This window comes from Heliangelus exortis, chromosome 3 (assembly GCF_036169615.1).
Source record: "Heliangelus exortis chromosome 3, bHelExo1.hap1, whole genome shotgun sequence".
Taxonomy (NCBI): domain Eukaryota; kingdom Metazoa; phylum Chordata; class Aves; order Apodiformes; family Trochilidae; genus Heliangelus; species Heliangelus exortis.
Window position 1 is genome coordinate 30078805 of NC_092424.1, and position 27828 is coordinate 30106632.

Genomic DNA, 27828 nt, shown 5'->3' on the forward strand with positions numbered 1-27828 from the left:
GGCTTGATCTGCCACCTGTTTGTGACACAGGCACCTCAGTGCCACCACTCTGCCACTCCTGGCCAGTCACTGCACCAGAAAACGTAGACATGGCCACAAACACCACATGATGCTCTATCACCTCTTCTAATAATATCCTCAAAGGCATCTGAGCATCAGCAAAAGCCTGAAAACTGCCAAACGTTGCAGATAAGGCAGGCAAACCACACCACCTGCCAGACACAGGGTGATAGCAGGTGTCACTCAGAGGTGCTTCTCCTTCGTGCTCTTTCAAGCTGACTTGTGAAATAAATTCTTTTTTAAAGATGTGCTGTTTTGCCTGACTTTGGGAGTATAGATGTGTATAGATAATCTACCTGATAAGCAACAGGGAGTTTGCTTCCTGACATAAAGTCAGTATTCAGCCAGTTTAGGAACTGAACTGCTCATTGGGAACCACAGGCTTGTCAGGAGGAGTCTTGAGAAGGGACCTCCTTATTTACCCTCTGGCTGTCACATTCCCAAATCAACATACAAGTACATGTAAACAACACAAGAATACACTCAGATGTTTCTTTATTAATTGCTCCTTCCACAGGAAACCAGGCTACAGGACCCCAGAAGTGTTCTAGAACTCATAATACTGGCAGAGGAGTGTTGGGAAAGGATCAGCAGTAGCATATAGACAGACCTCAGGGAAATCACACTTCTCATGAGCAGGACCTACAAAAGTTACCCTACATTTGTCAGGTGACATGGTTTGGTCTGTCTCTGACTCTCATAGCCCCAGCATTTTCCTTGATATCAAAGGTGATGGGGAAGTGGAGAGGAGGACAGATCACTACAAAGACAGTGCTAGCTCGAATTATCTAGACCATCCATCAGAATAACCCTGCTGTAGTGGTGGAGAAAAAGGGTCTGCCAAGCAGAGCAGAATAAAGTGATGGTGTGCACCTCATAACAACTGCAAGGTCAGAATAAAAGCCAACATAACTGTCTGCTAAAGTGGAGCAGACGATGCTGAAGGAAGAAGGCTGAGCAGATGGTTGTGCTCTTGAGAGGGAAAACAAAGCAGGATTTTGCCACCCTACTCTGCCGCATGAAATTTTGTTCCAGTTCCCAATCCAGATGGACACAGCAGGTGCCCAAGCAGCAGGTCATGCTGTTGAAACCAGACTGTAGCAATTCTCAGCACTTGCTATCCTCACCCCCAAGCCCCCATTGAGAGTACAGGGATACCTCTGGATGCAGCACCCATGTGTCACACACCTCATTCCATGTCTCACTCTGAAAACTGTAAAAGGCTTTATTATTTGATTCTATGACTGTAAAGCCACAATTGGAAGAATCTTCTTAGGCAAAACTTATGTTGTGCTGGGTCATTCCCAGCTATTTGTCTTTTTCCTGTATACAGGAAAAGATAGTGGTAGCTTTTGACAATGTAACCATAGCCTTCTATGTAGTTTTCAAATCCTACTCTGGGGAGCAATTATCTTTCTTTGGGGTGGTTTCCTTCATCACTTCTCATAAAGAGGGTCCTGATTTCTAGCTATGGCTTCCAGAAACTATAGTTGTAGTAATAATAGATAATAATAACAGCAATAAGGATAGTTGCCTGGAACAGTGTCTTACAAAATGAATGAACCTCTGGATAGGTAAGTAGTTTTGAGTATGAATACTTCTTCCACACAGAGGGTATAATTGGTCATAAAGTAAAAAGTCACACACCCTGAGATGCCTCTTTTGGATCACCCAGACCACAAATTATAAACCTTTATCAGCAATACAGCAACTCTGCATGGAGTCATCAGAGACCATTTGACAGGGGTACTTGTATCCCATCCACTCCCATCCAGTAACGAGGCTGCTGTACCCTTGCAATAAGCATTTACGCCATTAAGGGAACATTTTCTAATAAGGACGGGTTTTCTTCCAGACACAGGCTCTGATAAGAGTTAATAGCCAGATAAACAGGAATTTCCAGGGCCCAGATTCCCCCCATCTCAGCAACTCGTTTGCCCGCATGCAGTGCAGTCTGATGCAGTGCCGGGGATGTACTTGACTCCGATGCCACTGGCCAAGTACCACCTCTAGGAACGAAGAACATCACTTCTGCTCCTGGCCCTCCTGGGAGAGGACCGCGGCGACGGAGCCGGTTGCAGAGCCCGTGAAAATCAAGGGAAAGTTTTCTCTGGCCACCCGTCGGTTTTGCATCCAAACTTCCTCAGTAACGCCACACTGCGCTCCGGAAAGCCCAGGGGGCCGTGGCGCGGCTCCCCCTCGGTGGAGGGCGGCGATCCCGCCCCGGGGCGGGGGCGGGAGGAGCCGGGGGCGCCGGCTGCGTCCCGGGGGCTGCGGGCGGGCAGAGGTGAGAGGCACAGCGGGGTGGCCATGGTGCCCGCGCTGCTGCCCCTCCTGCTGCTGCTGCTGCTGCCGCCGCTGCCCGCCGACGGGGCGGGCGGACGCTGCCCACCGCGCTGCGCCTGCAGCCAGGGCGCCCTGCGCTGCCCCCCGCCGCCACCGGGGGCGCTGCCCGCGCCCGCCCGCGCGTAAGTACCGCGGGGCGCGTAACCCGGGGTGAGAGGTGGGGAAGATGCTGTTACATGAGAGGTGGGACGGGCAGGGGGCACCGTCGGCGGGAGTGAGCGACTGCTCAGAGCCGGGTGGGCGGGCCGGGAGTCCGCGCCCCGCGGAACGGAGGTGCCTTGCCCACCGCCGTGAAATCTCCCGGCTCGGCTGTAGAGTTTTTGAGCATCGCCTATGCCGCAGAGGTGGTAAGAGGTGGTGTGCTTGGGGCTGGAAAACTTGGGGTTTTGAAGCCTGCCTGGGAATTGGGCGCCTGGGAACCCGGGGGACAGTGTTATCTCCTGGGGAAGAGGAGGCACATCTTTTCGGGATGTTTTCTCCGTGGGCAAAAACCACCACGCTCTCGAACCAGCGTGGCAGCCCCAGTAACACGCGGGTCTGTGGTGCCGTTGTGGAACTTTCTATATTCTCTCGCTGTGGCAGGAGGCAGAACCTGCCTTTACTGTTCCAAAAACAGCTCCTTGTAGGGGTTGTATCTTAACTTTAATGAAACCTCATTAAAAGGTTGGTATTTGATCTTAAACATTCTGCCAGTTCTGGCGTTTGGGGTTTTTTCTTTCACAAATCGGACTGAATTCTCACAACTTCATGTGAAGAACTTCACAAAACTTGTGCAGTTTTATGCTTCCCATATTAACGTGTAAAAATCTTCCCAGCAGTGCTCGTTGCCTCTTTTCTAGGTCCAATCCTTTGACAAGTTAGTGGGTAATCTTTTTTTTACTCTCTGGTGGTAAAAAAGCTGCTGTGAGCTTTGACAGCAATTTGATTCTTTGCTGAGTGGTTCATCTAGCTTTGTGCCTACAGCTTCTCTGGGAATCACAGCTAAATTACAACAAGGAGTCACATTCATCTTTCCTACACCTTACTCCAAGCTGATGATCTAGCAAAACCAGAGCAAATAATTCACATATTCGGGTATTCAAGAGTTGTTGTGTTGTTTACAGGTTCAGTTACAGCACTGATCTAAACAATTGTGGTGTCAAAATATGGAATTAAACAAAAAACAGCATAGTTGTCATTTCTAAGATACCCCTGGTTATCTGTGCTTGAATTGAGCTGAGATTTTCTATTGTGCTCCTTTTGGTAACAAAGCCTGGTGTTTTCCATTTCTTCTGTTTTGTTTGTAAATGTAACATACTTTTGAAATTCTCCAGGGATGATACTACCCCCGATCTCCTATTTTCCTTCTCCCTATCTCAAGAATGAATATTAGCAAGAAATACTAATTAGTATGAATCTAGAGCCATGTGGCTCGTTCCTCCAAAGTAAGTTTTTAGAAGAATCACTGTCCTGAATTTGTTTCCACCCCATTTCTATGTGTTACCTTAGTGTCAGAGAAAGGGAGCCCGTGCATGCTGGAGAAACTCTGTAGTTGTTGCACCAAGCATGTTTCTTCCCTGGTGTTTCTACCCAGGCAGAGAAGGCAATGAATCAGCCACATTGAGGAACCCTGCAGCAGCAGAGGCAAATTGGAAGGTTTTTTTTTTTTTTGCAGGGATCTAGCATGTGTATTGGGGTGATGCACATCACAACCCAGACTGATTATGAAGAGCTCTGAATTTATATCTTTTTTTTTTTTATTGTTACTTTTATTTTTTATTTTTCCACCTCTCACCCCAATAAGAAACTACATCCATCTCGGTTATCAGGTTAAGACAGATAATGGGCTTATAGCTAGTGCCATTTGTGCTTCACTTGGATCAACAGAGCTAAATGATGGGCAAAATAAGGGTAATTTTTCTCTTCAACCTTCAATATAACATTTAATCTCTATGAATGTACATAATGTCCAACTATTAGGGTGGCTGTAGAAACCAGCTTTACAGCTGGAAAGGATTCAACCAGGATTCTGCTCAATACTGGTACAAATACCTGCACATAATAAATATTTACACTTAGGTGTCAAAAAAAATCTTGTCTTCCAGTCTGCACTTGCAGACAAGGCCAACTCTTTCTGCTTCCAGGTCAGTTCGACTGATTTATACTGAACCTGAAACTACTATTAAATTTACATTTCTTTGTGGTTTTTGTTTTGTTTTGTTTTTAATAGAAAGCTTGTATTTATCATACAATTGCAGAGCTGTAGCAATGAATGTGGTCACTAACACTAGAGGTCTTTTTACTTATTAAGCCTCCCTTCCTTTCACCTTAGCCCTTGATTTTCTTAGTGTCTTCTTATCTGCTTAGCTCTTGTCTTTCCCTTACTCTTTCCCCTCTGATACAGCTTTTCCAGCTTTCTTAGCACTAAATCCCTCTCCATACTTTACCAGTCTTTCTTGCTCTCTTCTCCTCCTGTACAGCTCTGTGTATGAGAGATAAAGCCAGAGAAAGTTACTTTTGTCCCCTCATCATCACATCTGTACCTCTGTATATCAGGGGAGTTGTTGTATAGTGCTTGCAAGTGCACTAATAATTTGGGGAAAAACTGCTGCACCAGGTTGTCCCAGCACAATTCCTGGGATACTCACATCCTTCTGTTGGTGCCACTATAACACACAAGGCAGCCCTTAGAAAAGTTCTTTTATTGGTATGGTCAGTCAAGAAAAAAAAAAACCAAACCAGCAATGTATCTCTCCAGCTATACCTTAGTAATTCAAGCTCTGATGCTGTAATGAGCCTTGCTTCCAAATGTACTTTTGATAATTTGTTATATCCCAAGTATATATCCTGTAGGGAAATTTCAGCCATTTTTCTTTATCTGTGTTATTCTTGCCATGTCATTACTACTGGAACAGTTTTCAAAATTATTAGACACCTGAGAGGTTGCATAGTGATGTGTTTTATACAGTCCTGAATTGACCAAATTTTTTGCAGGCTCCTGTTTTTAATTTGGATGTTAGACATACACTATAGAAGATCAGTTATCCAGACACCTTTGTATGCCATTTTGGCTATAGCATCTATGCATCTTCATAGCCTCAATAGAAAAGCAATCTTTAATACACTGTATTTTGAAACAAAACATGATTTGAAGTCTCAGGTGTACTTGCGTATTTTTTAGTGAAGTCTAAATTGATAGGCACCCAACTCCACCAATTCTAGCTGTACAGTGACAGGCATTTGATACCTAACACCTTTCTACTGTTTGAAAAACCTCATTTCATAGTGATGTTCACTTCTCTGTGCCTTAGTGTGTCCCAGGTATTGGCGTGTAATGAGGCATCAAATCCAAAAATTTGTGGCTAAAGGCTGAACAAGGATGCAGTTCTGCCTCATCACTGAGGGCATATTTGGCTCTTTTGGACTGACAGAAGAAGTCAGTTTCAGGCCCAAGTGTCTTCCGTAGGAGGCAATGTATTACTAGCAGAAAATACCCTGGCTGCTTGTGTGATGCATGCAGCATCATAGTTCACATTACAGGTAGATAAAACCCAATACACAGGGCTTTAAAAATCAATGCCAAAACTTCACATTGCCTCCAGAGGCTGATAAAAATCATAGGAAAATGATGTGGTTTCAGTCTTAGTTTTAATCAGTATTGCAGGTCTTTCTCAATTAAGTCCAAGGATACCACAGAATAAAATATTTGCCACTCCCAGCAAGTTTACCTTATGCATGTGTTGGGTATTAGAAATATGAGTAATCCTATAAAATAATGACACTAAGATGTCATTACCTACTACAGTAACACGTTCATGCCTATTGCTTTTAAATTTTTATCAGTTCAACTAATCACTTGTTTAAAAAAGCAAATTCTGCAATACAGAGATTTTTTCCAGCAACATGAGTGGGCTTGAGCTTTGATTCCTTATCAGAACAAATACAAGTTGTCCCGAATCTTGGGGCATTAAGACTTCTCGAAATTCTCTTGGAGTTTGTCTATTTAGTAGTGCAGGAGAAGAAGCTTATCTTTTAGCAGATAAAAATTGTTGTTTAGTTAAGTTGCCTCTGCTATATCTCAGAAGCAAGGGAAAAAAAAAAAAAAAAAAGGACAATAGTGGTTTTTTCCACACCACTTTATCCTTGAGATAGGCTGCCCCATGAACATTTTCCAGGACAGCTCTTGCTGCTCTGTCTATACATTCACAGCAGAGGAACCAGAAGAGGATTTGTTCTCATGATTTCTGTCATCCTCAGTATTCCAAGTGGCAGGAAAATAACCATCCCGAAAAATCCACTCATTTGAAAATTTGAAACCAAAACCACAGGAAAAATGCTAGCTGAAGAGAGGACTGTATTGTAGTTACCAAGCAAGGATAGAATTTGGTCAGTCTAGAAGAGTCTCACACATATTTAGCCCAGCCATTTCAAACCTTACTGCCTAGAATGATGTACTCTGAAAACCCAGCTTGATTTACAGAACTGCTAAGGGCTAGTGACTGCCAGGAAGGCTGGCTGGCTCCCCACTCCTTTCTGCCCATCCCTTCTCCAGTGATGAGAAGTCTCACAATTACTTGGAGCTGCAGCATTGTCAGCTGCTTAATGGCAGAACTGAGTATGAGCACACAACTTGTGATGTATTAACTATGAAAGAAACATTATGTTTTTTTCTTAAAAGTTCATCCTGTAACTAACAACACTCCTTCAAACCCTGCTAATTTGTATTAAAGATGAATATGTCCCTCCTTTAATGTGCTATAGAAGTCAGGCTAGTAGTATGGGCAAGTTAGATGTATAAAAGCTTTGTAGCTTTGTAAAACACAGTTTCTTCTTTCCTTTATTTCTTTCCCCCCCCCCCCCCCCCCAAAAGCTTCCTCAGCTCTGAGAGATAAATAACTGGTTATATCTGAGTGTCACAGTCTGAGTGCCATCAGAAAGAAATCAATATTTAATTCCTGCTAGTACCTGCTTGAGTTTCATTGGGTGCTATCAAAGACATCAGTCATGTTCAATAGCAGAGACACGTGAGATTAGGCCTCACTTTACTCTGCACATTAGGAAGAATATTAAGTCTGCAACAAGCAGTTCAGAACTGTATTATCTTAAATGCTTATACATATACACAGGCAGTTCACTGTCCTATGGGATACGAGACAGATGAGAAGCATAGTCAGGACTCTGAATTTTAGGAAAGCAAACTTCCAGCTCTTCAAGGAGTTAGTAAATAAGACCCCATGGGATATGGCCCTCAGGGACAAGGGAGCAGAACAGAGCTGACAGATCTTTAAGGATGCTTTCCATAGGGCACAAGACATCTCAATCTCCAGGTGTAGGAAATTGGGCAAGGAAGGAAAGAGACCAGCACGGCTGAGTCAAGACCTGCTGATCAAACTAAAAGGCAAGATGGACCTACAGAGGCAGTGGAAGAGGGGACAGGTATCCTGGGAAGAGTATAGGGAAGTTGTCCAGTTGTGTAGGGATGAGATGAGGAAGGCCAAGGCACAGCTAGAATTGAACTTAGGAAGAGATTTAAAGAAAAACTAAGAAGGGCTTCTAAAAGTAAGTAAACCAGAAAAGGAAGGTTAAAGAAAGCATACTCTCCCTGATGAGCCATAGTGATGAACTGGTAACAACAGACAAGGAGAAGGCTTAACCAACTTCTTAACCAACTTAACCAACTTCTTTGCCTCAGTCTTCAGTGGCAACCTCTCTCCTCATGGCTCTCATGTTGATGGCCCACAAGATGGAGACCAGCGAGACAAGGTCCCCACTGTAAGTGGAGAAAAGGTTCATGACCACCTGAGGAACCTGAAGATACATAAGTCCATGGGACCTGATGAGATGCATCCCAGAGTCATGACAGATGTGGTTGCCAAGCCCCTCTCCATGATACTTGAAAAGTCATGACAGTCAGGTGAAGTCTCTGGTGACTGGAAGAAAGGAAACATCATGCCCATTTTTAAAAAGGGTAGAAAGGAGGACCCTGGGAACTACTGAGCTGTCAGCCTCACCTCTGCGAGGCCTGCAAATAGCATGGAACAGATCCTCCTAGAAGCCATGCTAAGGCACATGGAGGACAGGGAGGTGATTCATGACAGCCATCATGGCTTTACTATGGGCAAATACTGTCTGACCAACCTAGTGGCTTTCTAGAATGGAGTGACTACATCAGTTGACAAGGGAAATGTTGCCATTAGCAGCCTTTGAGGACCTAGCAATCTGGTTGAGGATGTCTCTGCTTACTGTAGGGGGGTTGCTGAGGGCTAGATGAACTTTAGAGGTCCCTTCCAACCCGAATTATTCAATGATTCCATGATTGTGCTCAGCAATCTAAAGGATCTTCTTCAAAATGCTATGAATATAGAAAGAGGAATCTAAATCAAGATATTTCACTTTAGCACAGGCAGGATTTGGGATGCATATGGAAAATGTAAGGTGGACAGTAGGAATGAGAACATTCACCTTTTTGGTGAATTTAAGGTATCTTTACTGATGTGGAAGTGCGTGGTGCACCAGTAATTGGAGGATGAAGAGAGAAGGCAGGTTATGAATTGCCTTTTTACCTTTGTTCTTGCTGTTTTGCAAAATACTTTTGGACAAGGTAATGCCAGTGAAGATGAGTTCACAGTCCCAGCTATCGAGGTGAACTCATGAGAATTAAAACCCAGAACCAATGAAGCTGAAATATAGAATGGCTTAAGTACAGTCATGCAGTTTAACTACAGTATGTAATAAAAGTGCAGGGTCATCTCACTTAAATTTAATCACATAGCTGAGGTGGCTGAGCTCAGAGCACCGTTGCCAAAGGCTCTGAGCCTCACATGATGGGAATTTACAACCACCATGCTGCTCACTGGTGTGTTGTAGGCAGGTAGGAGGCTTTTGGGCTAAAGATTTTGATGTAATTAAGATCCAAGCCTTGGCTTTTATTTTTTGTGCTTTCAGTCACACTTCTATTTGTTTTGTAAATGACAAGGGTTTTTTGGCAAAGTGTTTTGCAAAAGCCCTAGCTGATGGTGCAGTTATCGAAAGGCTCCTGTTGCCAGGGTTATATAGCAATAATTTCTTGGCTCCTACATTTTTTTCTTCCTGAAGCTGTTTTTCTTTTGGCTCAGAGTATCAAGCCCTACTACAGGATTATCTCCATTTGTCTGGCCCCTCAGGAGACAAATACGTTTTTCAAAATACACAGCTTAATTTCATTTCTGATTTAACCAAACCTCACACAAAACACAACATGCCAGCATCTTTCTAGAGACAGGTATGACCCAACACATACATATCCTTACGTCAGTCTTAAATAAGGAATCATTTTTAATCCTAGTTTACTGACAAAGAATCAAGGGGGCAAGGGAACTATATTGGCTGCCCAAATCATGCAGACTATTTGGAAAATCACTACAATTTGCCTATTATGAAACAAGGGAAAATAAGGCAGGTAATATGAATAGCACAGAAACATTTCAGTCAAAAAACCTTGAAGGGGTGGTTAAAGGATGTTTAACACAAGTCGCTGACCAGATATTATTAATTATAAAGTAAAATGGAACAATTATCTGTCTGCACAGAGATAATGTCTTGAAATATGTTAAATATTTTCATATGGCCATTATCAGGAGAGTATGGTCATGGCTAGATAAAGTGACTGGTAACAGCACTGTGATTCAAGTACGGAGTAGACTGGTAAGATGCAGATCTGTTTCCCACATAATTATTAACCTCTCAGTTAGAGTAATTAACAAATTAAACAGTAATATATACATTTGCTTTTCATCAACTAACCATATGGATGCAATTTATGAAGAAAACAGAAAACAGAAAAAAAATACAACCCACAAGCATACAAAAAAAAAAAAAAAAACTCACAAAATGCAAAAATTTATCACATCAAGCCTAATTCAAATCTTTTTAGTCTTGTTTGTACTGAGAGCATTGCCAGTGAGTTCAGGGCACCAAACAGCAACATTACAGGGATATTGCTGAGAGAATGCAAGGATACTATTTTAGAGAGAAAAAGCATTACTCAAAAGCACCTTTTTTTGAGGAGCTTACTTTAAATAACCTAAAACTTCCCTTGACTGTGAATGTAGTAGACAACTTCCATCAGGCTATTAATTTGCTTTAATAAGTAATAATTATTATTGATTTGACAATGATTAGTCTCAGATTTATGCTATTGAGGAAATGACCCAATATCCTTTGAATTCCAATTAGCTGAGATCGATGGTAAGAAGAATGGTTCCCAGAAGAACAGGAGCCTGGAGGCAAAATGAAGTGGCTTTATGCTTTATTGTTTTTCTACCCACCATAATGGTACAATCAGTAAACAAGGAGCCCCCGTGCCTTACAATCCTTGTCTCCCTTCTGTTTTTCAGATCATTTACTCACCTGCCTGTAAAAGTCATCCCATCACACGCGTTTGAAGGACTTAGAGATGCCTTCATCATGTAAGTTTTTTATAGGCTTCCCCTAATTTCTTGCTAGCAAATTTATTATAAACCTCCATCCCAAATAACAGATTTTTACGATACCATGAAAATGTGTTGTTAAAGCATACTGTTAAAAAAAAACATCCACTGGGGAAGGATGAACATTGCTTGTCTTTTCTTGTAAGCAGCATAGAAAAGATGTTGAAAGGTGTGATTTTCTGTGTTTCACAGATCACATGATGAAATATTAAGCATGTTGGAGAGAACTGGATACAGTTTAATAAATTATGATAGGTGCAGAAGGGATAGATATCTATCATAAAACATTATCCCTCCCATGATAGCTATACCATTCTGTGATTATACATTTATATAGTACTCAGATAAGATACTTCTTTGGTGTTTTGCACCAAAAGGTAAGTTTGGCAGGGGATCTGTAGTACTAAACTCTTTCTTGGATCTTCTGGTTTACAAGAGCTGTAAGTTTGCACACTGGGCCTGTGTTGCTTCTCCTTCTTTGTACCTATTTTATATCAAGGACTCAGAGCATAAGACTCATCTGACTGTTCTTGTCCTTATTTCTGTTACTCCAGCTGAAAGATGTCAGGCTTGAGCCTCCAGTAGTTAATATTTTTTTATTTTAGTGAGGGGTCTATAAAGCAAAAGTTGCACCAGTGCAATGCAGAACAGGGGAAGGAACTCCTCCAGAACTTAAGCAGCAGCACAAATGATTCTTCTTTCTTTTCAAGCTGCAGTTTTTATGCTTCTCTTCACCTATGACAAGCATTTAGTGCATCAGATATTTTAATATACATTAGATGTTACATAATTTATTTTCAAAGATACAAAAAGCTGAAGTGAGAAACACATTTTTGGTGCATTCTTGAAGATAAAGACTGGAAGGATGAGAGTAATGCAAATGCTAGCATAGACTCAGCTGGACTAGTTTAGCTTTTAATGCTCATTCATTAAACAGTATTGGCCAAATTATAAATTCTGTATTCCTCTGTCTCTAGCAATGCAAAATAAGCTAAACACAGTTGCATGTATTCCAGTGCAAGGAAGTATTCTAGCTCAATCCAATGGCACTGTATTCTTGCATTCACTTGCATCTGAATGATTAATGAGTACTTACTACTTTCAGATGGAGACAAATTAAATCTACAAATTTCTCTTACCTATATGACTTGAGGTTAAATTTTCCCAAACTGCATGCAAATCCTATTCTTCACAGAGTCTGTTCTGCTTATTGACATTTTCCCTTCCATAAAGAGAATTTAATTGATTCCTTTGTGTCCATTTTAATGTGTCTCTCTAAATTAAAAGCATAGACATCAGTGTATTTGTTTGAAGTGAAGCAATAGAACACTTCATAATTTCATTGAGATCTAACGTTACTTCGAAAAAATGCATATTTTTCAATTAAAAATCTCTAAATCATCTATTTGAAAATTCATCACCATCTGCAAATCAGATGATAAATTATTCTCATTGCCATAAGTCATTCCACTATATGTAAATGGTAAGACAGTGGCTGTCAGGAGGGAAGTACCTGTGAAAGGGCTGTTTCAGACCCCGTACCTTAAAGAGTCCTTAAGGTCCGTGAGCAGGCACATCCCTCCCAGCCCATGAGTCTCTGAGGATCAGCAGGCTACTTGTTCTACATCCACCTTTCACTTAAACACTAGCAAAAATACCAATCTCCAGAAATTATGATTATGGAAAAAATCCTGAATATTTCTGTAAGAAAGTACATGTTTAATATATGATTTCTGGTGTGCATCCTCCTTTGCCACTACAAATTAAAAGAATAATTCATTACGGTCTAAGGGGTTTTATATCAATATCAGTAAGAATTGTTTTCTTGTCATTTTAATTGAAATAAAGTAACTCGTGACTGTGACAATACTCAGTGGTTTTGTAGATACATTCCAGTCATTTAGAAAATATTTTTTTTCTTGACAGCATATGATCTTAGGTTTAGCTTGTGTGCACTTTCAGTCAATTCTGCCCAGAGAAAACACTGTTTTGAAGACATTTCCCCTATATATGCATCAATTTATAGTTTATACTGCATGGAGTCAATTTTGTGTAGCCTCAAAGATCTTCCACTAGGAAGCCTTTAGCAATTATCAAAGAAGTGGAATTTTTTTTCTCTATATTCAGCATCAGTTATTATTAACAAGATGCATGGAACAGGAACAGCAGTGCATCAAAATCCAACAGTGGCTACAGAAAGTTGTGTTGGTCAGTGTAATGATGGAAAAGAGCCACTGCCTTTCAGTTTGCGTGTGTTTAATGAAAATGGCAATCAAATCCAAAAATTATTCATAAAATGCAGTGAATGTATATTCATGTATTTGTGTATTTCTCCATCTGTGGGTTAGATGACCATCACCCTGACTTAATAACAGAGTGTCAAGCACCACCGAATATTATCTGCATCCTTTCCCAGGCAAATAAACTCACTAATCAGGACCAAAGACAGAAACAAGAGGCTCACAGACTTGGGCTCACTCTGTTTACATTAGTCCGGGTTCTGAGTCACTACCTGACCTGCAATTTACTGAGAAAATGGAGATTGGCTGTTCCAGAGGTACTGCTATACCTCTAATGACATCAAAAGGCTGATCCCTCTCAGACCCCACTGGCATCTGCTCTTGACATGTCCATGGTGAGGCATTGACACTGCTGCCAAACAAAAATTGGTTTGGGGGCTTGAACAGCTGTGTAGAAAAGAAGAAAATACAAAGTGGAAAGCTGATTTCAGGTGCCCTTCCTGCTGATGTATTGCTTTGTGTCTGCCTTTTTCATTACAGTGAAATCTCTCAGAGTGACTCCCTGGAGAGGATAGAAGTGAGCGCATTTGACAGCCTTCCCACTCTGTCTGAAATGTAAGCATCAGTTAAAAAAAAAGCATCAGTGTCATGATTTTGGATCATCAAGGAGTAAACAGTCTGCAGAGGAGTATTCTCAGACCAAATCTTCCTCTTATACTTCAGCTGGCTTTGGGTTAGATCTGTGACAAGAAACATTTCTCTCCAATGTACCATATAAAATAGCAAGCACACAGTATGGTCTAGCCTTGGAGATGTAAATCAAGTAAAGACAGCCATGTATAGAAAGTCCCACTGCTTGCAGCGTGCTCAGTGATGGGAGTGGAGCTCTGTATCTACTTCTGCCAGCACTGTTGAGCTTTTTAAGTGGGGAAACAATTTGCGACAACAGATGACAAATATCTTCCTTTTTGAAGATGTGTTTTTTTCAAAGGCGTAAAGTATTTAAATACTGCTGCTTAGTATGCATAGCTCATCTTTTGAGCACTAAAATATTGATCAAACAGAACATGTCCTGGTTCAAAACTTGGCCTGCGTAGCACACACGTCTGAGAGAGAGAGTTAAAGCAATGACCAGGAGAATGCTCTGAAATATTTAGTGAAATTGGAAACTATAAATCTGATTCAGTATCTCATTACTGCTTTTTTCATACAGCATGAGCAGCAAGTGGCTATAAGTGAGGATAAATAAGTCTTTTTCTTTTTCTTTTTTTTTCCTTATATGTGAACTCCCTAGAAGCCAGTTACTTGCTCACATAAGCAAGAGGTACGGAGCCGCCCACTTCTGCCTGGGTCCAACTTCCTCTGGGCTCAGTGGTGAGTTTAGGGAAGTCATAAAGGATTTAGAACTATATAATCATTTTGTTTGGAAAAGACCTTCAAGATCATCGAGTCCAACCATTAGCCCAGCACTGCCAAGTCCACCACTAAACCATGTCCCTAAGCCCCACATCTATATGTCTTTTAAATACCTCCAGGAATGGTGACTCTCCCAGTTCCCTGGGGACTGTTTCAGTGCCTGACAACCCTTTCATTTAAGAAATTTTTCCTAATAACCATTCTAAACTTCCTCTGGCACAACACAAGCCATTTCCTCTTTTCTATAGCTATGTGGGAGAAGAGACCACTCCAGATCTCACTACAGCCTCCTTTCAGATAGCTGTAAAGAGCCTCCTTTGCTCCAGATTAAACTGTCCCAGTTATCCCAGCTGCTCTTCAGAAGACTTCTGCTCCAGACCCCTCACCACCTTTCTTGCCCTTCTTTGGAAATTCTCCAGCACCTCAATGTCCTTGTAGTGAGGGACCTAAAACAGAAGAGAGTACTCAAGAGAGCCTCACCAGTGCTGAGTACAGGGGGACAATGACATCCTTAGTCTTGTTGACCACACTGTTCCTGTTGCAGGCCAGGATGTTCTTGACCTTCCTGGGCACACTGCTGGCTCATACTCAGCTGGCTGCTACCAGTAGCCCCTGGGTATTGATTATCCATTTGATTAGGGATAGTTTGTCATTTGCCTGTCATTCCCCCAAACAAAAAAACCAAAGCAAGACCACTGAAGAGCTACAGGAGCCTAGCAAGAAAACCTTTTTGAATCTTGAATGTTCTAAATGCCTTACATTGCATGATGTCCAAAGCTGCACTCACAACCACTTTGATTGTGTGATCAGGGTAGGTTGGCTCAATGTAGTTCTTGGATTTAAACCATTCTTGCAATTTCATACACTAAAACCTTTGAATTTTATAAATCATGAGCTGGGCTACAGTGATTGGATTTTTATACAAACATCCAGGTTTACCAGATACCATACCTGCAGAAAGTGCTCCTTGATTGAGAGGACTCATTTTCTGAGTGACTGGTCAGTATTTCTCACAAGCATGAAACTTTATTTCTCACATGCTTATCTCCATCTCCCAGTTTCTGCAGATCTAAGCAGGCATCAGGTGCTATTCTCCACTGCTCTGATAAAGACTGTGGTGCAGTTAAAGCATCCGTGGAACTGCCTTTCCTGGCTAGGTGGAGCATCAGCAACATGATGGAAGCAAGGGATGATGGCAGAGTTCTGACTGCAGTGCAAGGACCAGGCACAGACTGCCAGCAAGGATCTGCACAGAGCCCCAGGTCCTTGCTCATCCCCACCTCCAAGACATCCTGTTGGAGGCACAGCCATTATGATGGTGGCACTGTCATGCCTCTGAGCCCCTGTGGTGGAGCAGAAGCTGTGTGTTAGGCATGCCAGAGCCCTGAAAGATGTGTTCCAAAGAACCAGCAGAAGACAGCAAAATTCCAAATCCCACTAGTGACCAGGATATCCAGTCCAGATCATCTCAGCTCAGTGAAATGTGGGAATTGAAGAGCTGCTGTCATTTGTGGGCTACCTAACAATTACAGGCCATTTTTTATTACTAATAATGCTTCAAAATAAATTTATCGTGCATTTTAAGAAAGTTTGTTCACAGCAGGAGATGCTCCTGCCATAATGTACACTTTGCTGTCATCTGACAAGGCAAATCACCAGCAAAACCCAGGACCCTCCCAAATGCATAACAGTTGTCATACTGAGATATTTTTCCCTCATTACAGATTAATTGTGAACACGAAAAATTTGTTGCACATCGAGGACGGAGCATTCAGAAACCTTCCAAGGCTGAAGTACTTGTAAGGAAGAGTTCTGTTTCTTTCCTGTTTGCCTTTTTTTTTCTTTTTCCTCTAAAGGAGTGGACAAGTAACAAAAGGGAGTATTAAAAAAGGGGAGGTTGCATTACAGTACACTGAAACTACATACCTTGGTTACATTAGCTTTAATGGGCAGATAACTGGTACTGAGGTCTTTCAAGAGGCAAGGAAATAAAGTAACTGAGGGCAGAGCAGTTACAGACAAAACAGTAGTAAAGTCTGCAAGTTAATTCTAATTAATTCTGCTAAGTTCCTATTTCTAGATTAAAGCTTTCAGATAGACAAGGTACTATACAAAAGGGGTAACTAAAATCTCCTTGTGCTTCATCTAGGGAGAACATTTGCTGCTTCTACAGGACAATGCTTGAGGATGCTATAAAACTTAATATTTATAGGTCTCAGAAACACAAATGGAGCCTAATTTAAACTTGTTATATTTGTCATTCACCTTTTAATAAACTGGCAAATCTATATCTATCAAGGTAGTTTCTTATTGCATCCATTCTGATAATTTTTTCTCTTGCAAATAGGAGCATTTGCAACAACATTTTCTCTTGTTTTTCTCTAGGAGCATTTGTAATACTGGAATAAGACAATTTCCAGATCTGACACAGATCTTCTCATTAGAAGCTCATTTTATTCTGTAAGTAGAGACCCAGCCTAAGCCAGCTGTGAATCCTTTCCATCTTGTTCCTCAGTCACTAACAAAAATTATCTTTTTTTAAAACTAATTAATTATTTATTTTCTTTCCAAAGGGAACTCTGTGATAACTTGCATATGACAACTATACCACAAAATGCTTTCCAGGGAATGAACAATGAATCACTGACACTGTGAGTAAGATAAACCTAGCTCCAGTTCCTTTTGCTTGAGGAGAGAAGGTTGACATTATAAAAATCCTGAAATTAAACCCCATTCGATTTATATCAGTATTGTGAGCTAAATTTTAAATGCTTAGGAAGTAGAGGGGTGTTCTTCAAGCAAAAGAGCAGGGTTTCATCAAGGAGCCAACTTAAATTAGGAAAGAAAACAGGAGGAGGAATCCAAGTCCTCATCCAAAAGTTGTGCTGGATGCCAGCTCTTTCCCTCAGGGATGAGGTTTCTTGAACTAGTGCTTTCAGGGACAGACCAGACTGATACTACTGATCTAACTCTGCTGAGCTTCAGCTTGCACAGGATTCCTCTGAAGAGGAGGAAAAGAGAGAAAAAGTCTCCACACCAAGATTTCCCCTTTAACAAATCCTGGATTCATTGCTATGACCACCTCTGGGACTGGTGGGCTTGATACTGAGATGCCCCCTCTGAAGAACCCAAAAAGCAGCAGAAAGCCAAGGGGAGGTATCAGCTGCCAGCTGAGCAAAAACCATGTGTGGATTTTGCAGCACCCTTGTCCTCACAAGAAGTTCCACAAAGAAGTGCTGAAATAGGAAAAAAAAATCACAAACGAAGGCTCTCTGCAGTAGGTGGATGAAATGGAGGTCTCCTGAGGAAGGACCAGCTGAGCAACAGAGGGAAGCAGCCAGCCATCTGCTTCATGTAGCCACAAACATCAGTTTGGGCACCAGTAAAGCCAGCCTTTGGGCACCAGACTGATATTTAAAAGGCTGCACACATCCAAATGAGGAGCTTTGTTTTGCACCCACAAATGAGCTGTGCACATGGGCTGACTGGGCCCTTCATCAGGCTGATGTATCAACACGACAGTAATTGTGACACAGATTTTATGTATTGCCCAATGCATTCTGAAACCATTAGGGGAACTGAGCATAAATGTGACCAAAGGCTGCTCCTACACAATGTTAAAGTGCACCAATTGCTTAGGTGAGGGCAACATTTAAATCTTATAAGCCTCTCCCCTACCAGCAAGTTCACAAAGTAACTGGAGCAAACTTATGATTCTGTGAATGATGCAAGAAAATTAATACCAGAAATGTAGAAAGGTACTTACAAATTTCACTGTAACCCCAAAGTGTATTAAATGGGAGTGAGTCTAACTCAGCCAGGAAACAGTCAACAATCATTTTTCTCCCATTCTTTTTTGACAGAGGGCTTGCCACAAGAAGAAAAGAATTGCCTTATCAGTAGCGTCCTAACTGCAGAGCTACATGTTAACTCCACCTCATGGCATTAGCTGTGATTAGCTGAAGTAATTCCAGTTGTTGAAGCATGGGGAAACATTCTTTGCACTACAAGCAAGGGATTCAGTCTTTCCAACAGTTACTGTGTCCTGTGGATGAGGAAATCGATCCTGTCTATCACTGTTTTTAAAGGAAGTTACTAATTTCAGCACTATGCTAAGATAGACCCTTCTTGTATCAGTTGTAGCCAGGCACTCCCCACACTTCCAGATTTTCTCAGGAGCAGGTTCCACAGCTCCAGTTTCTGTGCTTCCAAAAAAAAGTGTAAAAGCAAGAACAAAAATACTGTTTAATTTATAAATGCCACCATATTTTCTATTAAGGCTTTGTATTAAGGAAAAAAATATTATATACAAATTATTGTATTGAAACGTGAACTTAATATCACAAATAGATGTTTGTTAGTGAAATCAGACCTATAGGTTATATTTCCTTAGAAAGTACAAGAGCTGGGCATCAGGTGCAGCAGAGCTCACCCTTTAGGTGTCTGACCCCAGGATGGAGAATCAAGATCCCAGGGTGGTGCCCAATGTTCCTGTGCAGCACAGGGAACAGTGAGGTTTCCACAGCACAAATCAAGCCTGAGAGCAGTATTTTGGAGGAGCTGGTAGCTCACTGGCTGCTGGATGATGCACAACTCACCCCTGCCTCTCTGCAAATCTGCTTCTTGGGCTTCTGGAAGATGTGTCTGTCCTCAGAGGGTTGCCATCCAGCAGCACCTTCTGGGCTTTATTGTTGCTTTCCATCTAACATCTCTCTGGCCATTGCAGTGTTTCATTTACATATGCTAACACCTCAAAATCCAGGGCTTCTGCATCAGGTTGTTGTCTGTGTGCCAGGAAGGTAGTTGAACTAACATCATGTTTCTGGACCAGAGCTCAAGGTAGGCACAGGTGAGCCCCTTGGAAGAAGGAAGGATCTGTGCATAAGCAGAAGTTCTCTTCAGCAGGAAGGTGCTTAGAGTATTGAAGCTGCAACTTTATCTTAATTTTAGAGTTATAGTTAGAGCAGTAGTTACCTGTGTCTTTTACAAGTCTGACCCTCTAATCATTAAAGTGAATGAAGCACTAAGATTTGAAACCTGTAGTACATAACAGCATCTTGTCTTTTCCAAATCTATTTCCCTTACATGTTTTTTTAATCTTCAGCAAATTATATAAAAATGGATTTGAAGATATCCACAGCCATGCTTTCAATGGGACAAAACTGAATCAATTGTGAGTATCTTTCCCCTCCTCAGAGTTTTTTTAAACAGTAAATAATAGTTCAAATACAGTCAAAGCCTCTTCCTTTAGCTGGCATTAGCTTGCATTTCCTGATACTCATTAGAAAACTGCATCTACCAGTGTCACTGAAACTTGGTTGTTAATCCTGCAGCACTTACTGATTTTCCTGAAATATTGTCCCTTAGAGTGCTGCAGTTTCTATGAGAAAAGTTTATCAGTTTTCATAAAACTTAATAAATGCCTAAACCTAGCAGAAATAGTGGAAAGCTTGAAATGCTAGTCCAAATTCAGAAATATAGATTTTATGCTGGCAACATCGATACCTTTTAAATTACTCTCAAATGCTTTGTAATAGTGTCTTGGTTTGGGCAAAACTTGTGCTGCATTTTTGTATGCTTCTGCTGCAGTGAGGGAACCAGAATGGTTGTTTCTGGCTTAGGTCAGAAGAAATTTGATGGCCAGAATTAAGTGTAGATGATAGTGGTCTGATGGCCTCAGCAGAGGAAGAGGTCACCTGAGAAATACAAGTGATCACAGGCCAGATACTGCAACAGCAACCACTGTGGTGAGGGGGAGGATCATGAAGAAGTAGATGGGAAGAAGAGACCACAAAGTTTATTTTAAAATAGAGACATAAAGAATTAATGTTTGATTCCACAGAATCCTGAAGGACAATAAGAACCTCAGGTGGATCCACAACGAGGCCCTGAGAGGGGCCACAGGGCCAGATGTTCTGTAAGTTTTCACTGATCCATAGCATGAGTGTATGGGTGTCCCTTGGGAACTGTGCTGTGCTATGTGGGTGGCTTCATCTCAGGAAACACAGGCTCTGAGTCTGGAAGGAGACTTAATCTCTTACCCTCTGCTTGTGAAACGGAAACAAGTCCAAAAAATGCCATAAAATTTCAGGGAAGAAGACTCAGTTTGTACCATGACCAGTTCTAGCACTGGCATCAACCTTTGCCCCTTATATTTTCACCTTTGATTTACTTCTGTTTTGTCTGACATTGCCAAGTAACCTGTGTTTTGGAAGGATTACTATGTTTTTACAATATACTAATTCAGAATTTGATTATAAAAGTGAACTGGTTGATTACAGGCTATAAGCCTGTGATGAATAAAACACATTATTAGCCTCCTCATGCACTATTAGTCAAGTACTTACTGGAGGGTTGCACTTGGCTGTAACTCCATTCAATAAAACACAATGGGTGGTTCTGTAAATAGCTCTCTGTGCTGCACGTGCCATTTTGTTCCCTTTATTGGTGCTTTACAGTACGTGGCATTACTAATAATGACTTTCACAACCATAGCCTTCTTTCCCATTTAATGGCCTGACTCTGAAAATCTTCAGTCATATCGATGGCCTTTCCTCAGACAAACAGCCTGAAGTTACTCTATGCCAAACGGCTTAAGTTTGTTGTGTCAAGAATGGTGGATTCTTTTATGTATTTTCATTAATTACTATTTCATTAAAACAATTAGAACACCCCTTCAGAGCCAAGCAGAGAGCTAGGAGGGTGTCCTACCTGCTAGCTGGCTGGAGAGTCACACTGACCAACTTTTTCTGACTTTCTTTGTTCTAGGGAGCCATCCTTCACTTTGTGCACAGTGGCTTTCAGAGGGGCCAGGGCACATCCTTGGGAGCAGTGGATATTTTTTCCCCAGGAAAAAGTGAGCTCCTTGCCTCAACAGGGTTCCTGGGCCATGGGGATGCTCTTACTCCACTGCTCTGTAGTTTCACAGACAATGTTTCTGAACTGGGTATCACATGCTGAAGTGGCTTTGCAGATTTATACCTTTAAAAAAGAGTCACTGTTTACCTACTGTCATGCTTTGGTAGTATTTTTGTGTGTATGAAAAGAAAAGAGAACTCTCTCTTTATTTTGCAGGGATATTTCTTCAACAGCTCTGGAGTTTCTGCCTAGTTATGGGCTCGAGGCCATTCAAGTCTTAAATGCAACATCATCTTACTCATTAAAGAGATTGCCACCACTGGATAAATTCAGCAGTCTTCTGGAAGCTGTTCTGACATATCCCAGCCACTGCTGTGCCTTTCGAAATCTAAGGACAGGAAAGTAAGTCTGAATAGCACGTTATTGTATCACAGTACTACAGAAGTTTTGAAATGGCAAATCTGCTTTTTTCAGTAAATGAGGTCTGATTATCCTTATTCCAGTTGCAAGGAAGCTGTGCTGCATAACAAGGCCTTGCATGGAACAACAGATGTCTGCTAAAGCCAAGAAAGTCATTTCTATTTATTTAGAACAGAAATGGATCTCATTCTGTGCCCAAGATCCACCAGCAGGAACATTATTCTAAGTTTGCTTGAAGCTTAAATTTTTCTTGGTATCAATAAAAAAGCCAACTGGCACATGGAAGATAGATGTCCATCAATAACAAGTTGTTCAAGTGACATGATGACCTAGTAGAAAATGCAGGCTCTCAGTTACCCACCAAAATAAGGCCCTGACACAAGCCTGCAGGAGTTTACTCTGTTTAATTCCAGTGTTATCAGATAACAATAGTCAGTATCAACAAGAGGGGACTGCTGAAGGACATTAAGGAGGAGGTGAAGGTTACACCACATCTACAAAATGTTATAAGAAAAAACAACTTCTGTTGCCATCCTCTTAGTTATAAGCATCACATATGGGCTTAGATTGGTATCTTACTTATCTCATTATACATTAAACTCTGAATAATTTGCAGGTGTCCAGTTCTCCTAACAGTACACAAAAGAACTTGGTGCTTTTGTTGGCTCTTTCTACTGTCACAGCCAAGAGGTCAGACAAAGACAATTCTGTTCACACTAGTAGAGTACCTGGACCATATTTTCAGAGTCCCAGAACCAGACATTTTGCCAAATATGTCATCTTTCAACTTGTACTTTTCAAACTGCTTTGCTTCAGCGTTTAAATTCTACCTCCAGCCCCTAAACAGTTTTTAAAAGAGAGTATCAGGCCAGCTTCCCAGGATTTGTTAATATGCAGTTCTCTAAAAGTCAGCTTATACTGTTCATAGTGGTGGAGAATCCAGCTTACTTTGATACAATATTTTATAAGGCAAAACACACCTTTTAATTCCACTGAAGTTATTTCAGTGTAAAAAAACCTACATCATAAACAACAACCAAGCTGAAAAACCACCCTCATGCCCACCATGAGGTACTGCCTACTGTCACAGTATTTGAAGCCTTCTCTTCCCTGCTTGTCTACCACAATGTTCACACTGCTGTAAGGCCAACTCTACCATACCTTATATGTCTGTGAAGATCAGTTGCAGATAAGATAAGAATTTGACCAAATTCAGACTGAAACCAAACATTTTTTAATCTTTATTTCAGACAAAATCCAATGCTTTCCATTTTTGACAATTTCTCCAAGGAGTGTGAAAGCACCATGAGGAAACCAACAAACGAAGCAGCGTAAGTACCTCTCTGCATACAGATGCTGAGAGTAGCAAATATGGATCTCCCCCTCCTGCTGTTTCTGTGTTTTTTCCTAGAACAGCATGTCTTTCGCTGCCTGTTCAGTCCCCCTTACAAGTAGCACCATGGAAATTTTGCTATCACTAAACCAAGATTCGTGATTCTACTGTTCAAAAGGAAAGAAAAAACATAATTTCATGAGCGTTACTCATGACTCCAGCTTCTCTTCTGAATTTGTGAAAGACTTTCAAAATAGTGATTAAATATTCAAGGAAGTTAATGGCCTACATGGAGACTTTTCATGTCCAAAGATAATTTCTGTTGTTTTTGTGATTCAAAGAGCTGCTGCTGTTAGTATTTTTTTTTTTTTTTAACTATAGAAAGGATATTTTGAAGACTGTATGTCAGTATCTTTTCACAGGAAAAGCAGAGTCCCTGAGTTACAAGTGTGATGAGCCCATGCAATTGGTCTGCCTCTTCTAAATATGTCTTCCCATATCATCACAGCACTGTTTAACAGTGTCCAGTGTGACAGAGTAAAAGGCTAACATCAAAACTGTGGTGTTGCCCATGCTGGATGACACAGGATCTAAACCAGTATTTAATGGAGAAATGTAAGGATTTGCAGCTAGCTATCCCTCTACAGCTAAATGGGTGACCTTGGGACTTCTCTTTAGCCCTGAGGTGGGGGTCAGAGCATTGCAAAGTCTACAAAAATAAGGTTATGGTCACAAAATTCCAACAGCTAAATGAAGCTGAAACGTGACTGAACCATTGGGATGCTGACTTCCTTGGATATTACCCTGTTTGCTGGTTGGTGAGGCCTCCTACACTTGCTCCTTGTTTTTATTTAGCCTTTTCTAAAGCAACAGCTGTCTTGATTCTCCTGTCACCACTTCTCATCTACTGCCAGCATGCAGAGTTTTTGATTGCCTCATTTAGTCCTGTCCACTCTGCTCCTAATTGCAAAACTTAAGTACTTCAGAACTACAAAAAGGCAAAGTCCAGGCACTCAACAGGAGCAAGAATATCTTGTCTCTATCAGGGGTGTCTGTTGGGAGAAGCAAGATGAGGCAAGGAGGTAAACACAGCATTATATCACATTATGAAGGCAAGTGAAGTGACACCCCAGTGAGAAATATGATTACAAAGCACTGATGCCTATGACAGAGTAATTCCCCTGCTTTGGATTAGCATCTGTTGCACTCCTGCTGTGCATTAAATACTCTGCCCAGTCTATTGGCTCCTGAAGCTTTTTGCTTTGGTGTCAATCCCAACAATTCTCTGAGCAGACATTACATTAAGCAAATGGAAATAAAGTCATGAATCATGGACTAAAAGGCTGTAAGTTGAAAAGTTTGGAAACCACATCACAAATCAACTGACAATCCCAAGTTATTATTAGGGGGAAAAAAAACCAAACCAGCTTGCACATGGCAGAATGTTTACCTTAGAGAAAATCACACTCAATTTTTATTAGTAAAGAGTCAAACATATTCCCTGCTCTTCCAGTTTAAGCCAGGCAAGTAAAAGCAAGGCATGGGACAGTTTTTAATGTAAGGAGATATCGTGGTTTAACGCCAGCTACCAATTTGGCACCACACAGCCACTCACTCCTCCCTCCCAGTAGGACGGGGGCAAGAATTAAGAAAAGTAAAACTAGTGGGCTGAGAAAGATTAATAGGGCAGAAAAGGAAGGAAAAATAGTAAAAACAGAATACACAAAACAAGTGATGCACAGTACAACTGCTCATCACCTGCTGACTGATGCCCAGCTAGTCTCCAAGCCACAGTGTCCCCTGGCCACCGATTTACATACTGGCCATGACATCATGTGGGATGGAATACCCCTTTTGCCTGTTTGGGTCAGCTGTCATTTCTGTGTCCCCTCCCAGCTGCTTTGCAGTCTTTGCCTCTGCTGGCAGGGCACTATCAAAAGCTGAAGAGACCATGACTTAATATAAACATTGCTTCACATCAACTAAAACATCAGTGTGTTATCAACGTTACTAGCACCTTGAATCCAAAACACAGCACTATACCAGCTAGTAGGAAGATAATTAGCTTTGTTCCAACTAAAACAAAGACAGGAGAGAAGACTTAGAATGACAAATTTGGGAAGTTATTTGCCCAACAGGAATAGCTGATAAGCAGCTCAGCTTCATTGGCAAGGTAACACCCTACTCCAAAAAAATAGTTTAAGGTACATGCTTCAGCAGACATGGAAGTTTAAGCATGCATTTTAAGTTAGCACAAAGCTGCCAGTTTTCTGAAGAGTTGTCCTGAGCAGAGAGGTTTTGCAGGTCTCGTACTGCAGATTGAGTGTTTGCCCACCAAACATTCACAGTTGGGATGACTGGACAGTTGTGAAATGAGTATGTGTTCTGGCAGGGAATCAGAAGGGACTGTAGTGCTTGTTTTTAAAATATTTCTTCTTTGGTACACTTAACACCATACTATTGATGACTGGGAGATTAGAGAACTACTCTAAACATCTAAAAACATTTATAATTGGGCAGTGGGTCCAGTCGCTACTTAATATATTTGTAGTCATCAACATTATCTAGTTAACCATGCACTCCTACCCCTCACTACTGCAAACACTGAATTCGTCAGCACTTCCCAAGTCACACATAGCCTCAAGACTTTGGCGAGTGCGTTTCCCAAGGCTTTTAACTGTGCACCCTTACCTCCCTTAGATTATTTTAGTTTGCCTTCTATAACTGTCTGATAAACCTATATGGATCAAACCTATAATCCATCAGTTAAGAGTAATACTGTAGTTTGAACTGCAGTCTGCTGGCAGGATGACAAAGATGGCTGCTGACAAAGCAATCAAGATAGGGTACTTTAATTAAGTAAGTTTTATAAGTAAGCATTTCTGTGGATATGACTGACCTCTGCTGCTCTCCAAGGCAGTGGCCCAAACAAAAGGCATCTTTACAAGGTTTCATTATATGTAAAAACTGTGCAGGAAAACATTTAGGAAGAAGCTGGTTTAAAAGAACTGTTATTGTTGTATATTACAAAAGACTGCAAGCAGCACATAACAAGGAGTTCACTTCTATTTGTGGAGAGTTAATTTTTTAATAGTTACAGAGATGACTTTTACAACACATCGCTGTGGCCAGCAGAAAAGAACATGTACCCATTTGCGACAGATGAAGAAACCTCTCCTTACAGCTACTCAACCATTTTTGATGACGGTGAAATGACCGGCTTTGACTTCGAGTATGACTTTTGTCAGCCTAAGACACTCACGTGCACCCCAGAACCAGATGCTTTTAATCCCTGTGAAGACATCCTGGGATACGGCTTCCTCAGAGTCCTGATCTGGTTTATAAACATCCTTGCCATCGCTGGCAACTTCACCGTTCTCCTGGTTCTCATAACCAGCCACTACAAGCTCACTGTTCCTCGCTTCCTCATGTGCAACCTCTCCTTTGCTGATTTCTGCATGGGGCTCTACCTGCTGCTGATCGCTTCCGTGGATGCCCAGACGAGTGGCCAGTACTACAACCACGCCATAGACTGGCAAACAGGCAGTGGCTGCAGCACTGCTGGCTTCTTCACCGTGTTTGCCAGCGAGCTCTCGGTGTACACCCTCACGGTGATCACTGTGGAACGCTGGCACACCATCACCTACGCCATGCAGCTGGACAGGAAGCTGAGGCTGAGGCATGCTGTGCCCATCATGCTGGGGGGGTGGGTATTCTCCATCTTAATAGCAGGACTGCCTCTCCTAGGGGTCAGCAGTTACATGAAGGTCAGCATCTGTTTACCTATGGATATCGAAACGGGTCTTTCCCAAGCCTATATACTGCTGATCTTAGTGCTAAATGTTGTTGCCTTCATTGTCATTTGTGCTTGCTACATTAAGATTTACGTAGCTGTTCAGAACCCAGAGCTGGTAGCTGCCAATAAAGACACCAAGGTCGCCAAGAAAATGGCAATATTGATCTTCACGGATTTTACCTGCATGGCCCCCATCTCCTTTTTTGCCATATCTGCTGCCTTTAAAGTGCCTCTGATCACGGTGACAAACTCCAAGATTTTGCTGGTTTTATTTTATCCTGTAAACTCTTGTGCAAACCCATTTCTGTATGCCATCTTCACCAAAGCCTTTCAGAGGGATTTCTTTTTGCTGATGAGCAGGTTTGGTTGCTGTAAGAGCCGAGCAGAGCTTTACAGGATGAACTATTTCTCGGGCCATACCTCCAACTGCAAGAATGGCACCTCAGCCACAGGCCCCGGCAAAGCCTCACAAGCCCTGCTGCTCTTGTCAGCACTAGAGAAGCCATACCCTGCAGTACAAGAGAAGACATCTTACAACGAAAGTTAAACCAAAGTGCAAGTAGATGTAACACTTTGCAAGTCCAGCTGTAATTATTCTAGTGGCTAGGAATTATTTTATACTGTCTTGATATTTTCACTATAAATAAAAATGCCAATTAATAATTCTTATGCAACAAACCTGTTATGATGTTCAGAATTATATTTTTTCTTTCTTTCTTTTGAAATACACATGGAAGGTGATTATTAGGGAAAACTCTTCTTCAGGGGGAACAAAGGTTGCCCAGGAGTAGTCAGGGTGCTCTAGAAGTTAACGGGTGATTGTAGTCTGTGTTCTCTCTAGATTGGCTTCTATGGGATATTTTAAGCCTGTCTGCTATGATTCATACCTTCCTTTTCCACCTCTATCAGCTG

The 27828-nt window shown here is 41.5% G+C and overlaps 1 protein-coding gene across 2 annotated transcripts; it reads left to right on the top strand.

Annotated features, from left to right (window-relative positions):
• The first annotated feature begins 2276 nt into the window (after window positions 1-2276).
• Window positions 2277-27588, top strand: LOC139794358 (lutropin-choriogonadotropic hormone receptor). Of its 2 annotated transcripts, XM_071739820.1 has the most exons (11): window positions 2278-2528; window positions 10761-10832; window positions 13634-13708; window positions 16234-16308; window positions 16895-16969; window positions 17083-17160; window positions 19614-19682; window positions 20352-20426; window positions 21584-21769; window positions 23038-23118; window positions 26215-27588. In XM_071739820.1, exons 1-11 carry the CDS (start codon window positions 2371-2373, stop codon window positions 27461-27463), a joined length of 2193 nt encoding a protein of 730 aa, XP_071595921.1. In that variant the 5' UTR covers window positions 2278-2370; the 3' UTR covers window positions 27464-27588. The 2 variants fall into 2 exon arrangements, with proteins under 2 accessions (XP_071595922.1, XP_071595921.1); XM_071739821.1 differs by lacking the exon at window positions 20352-20426 and having other exon boundaries at window positions 2277-2528.
• Window positions 27589-27828: the final 240 nt, after the last annotated feature.

What these genes read in the sequence shown, in the direction of transcription:
- LOC139794358 (XM_071739820.1), top strand. Translation starts at nt 2,371, where the DNA reads ATGGTGCCCGCGCTGCTGCCCCTCCTGCTGCTGCTGCTGCTGCCGCCG. An exon ending in GCCACAGGGCCAGATGTTCT is followed by an intron (nt 20,427 to 21,583) that starts GTAAGTTTTCAC and finishes TTTATTTTGCAG; the next exon opens with GGATATTTCTTCAACAGCTC. An exon ending in AAACCAACAAACGAAGCAGC is followed by an intron (nt 23,119 to 26,214) that starts GTAAGTACCTCT and finishes ATTTTTTAATAG; the next exon opens with TTACAGAGATGACTTTTACA.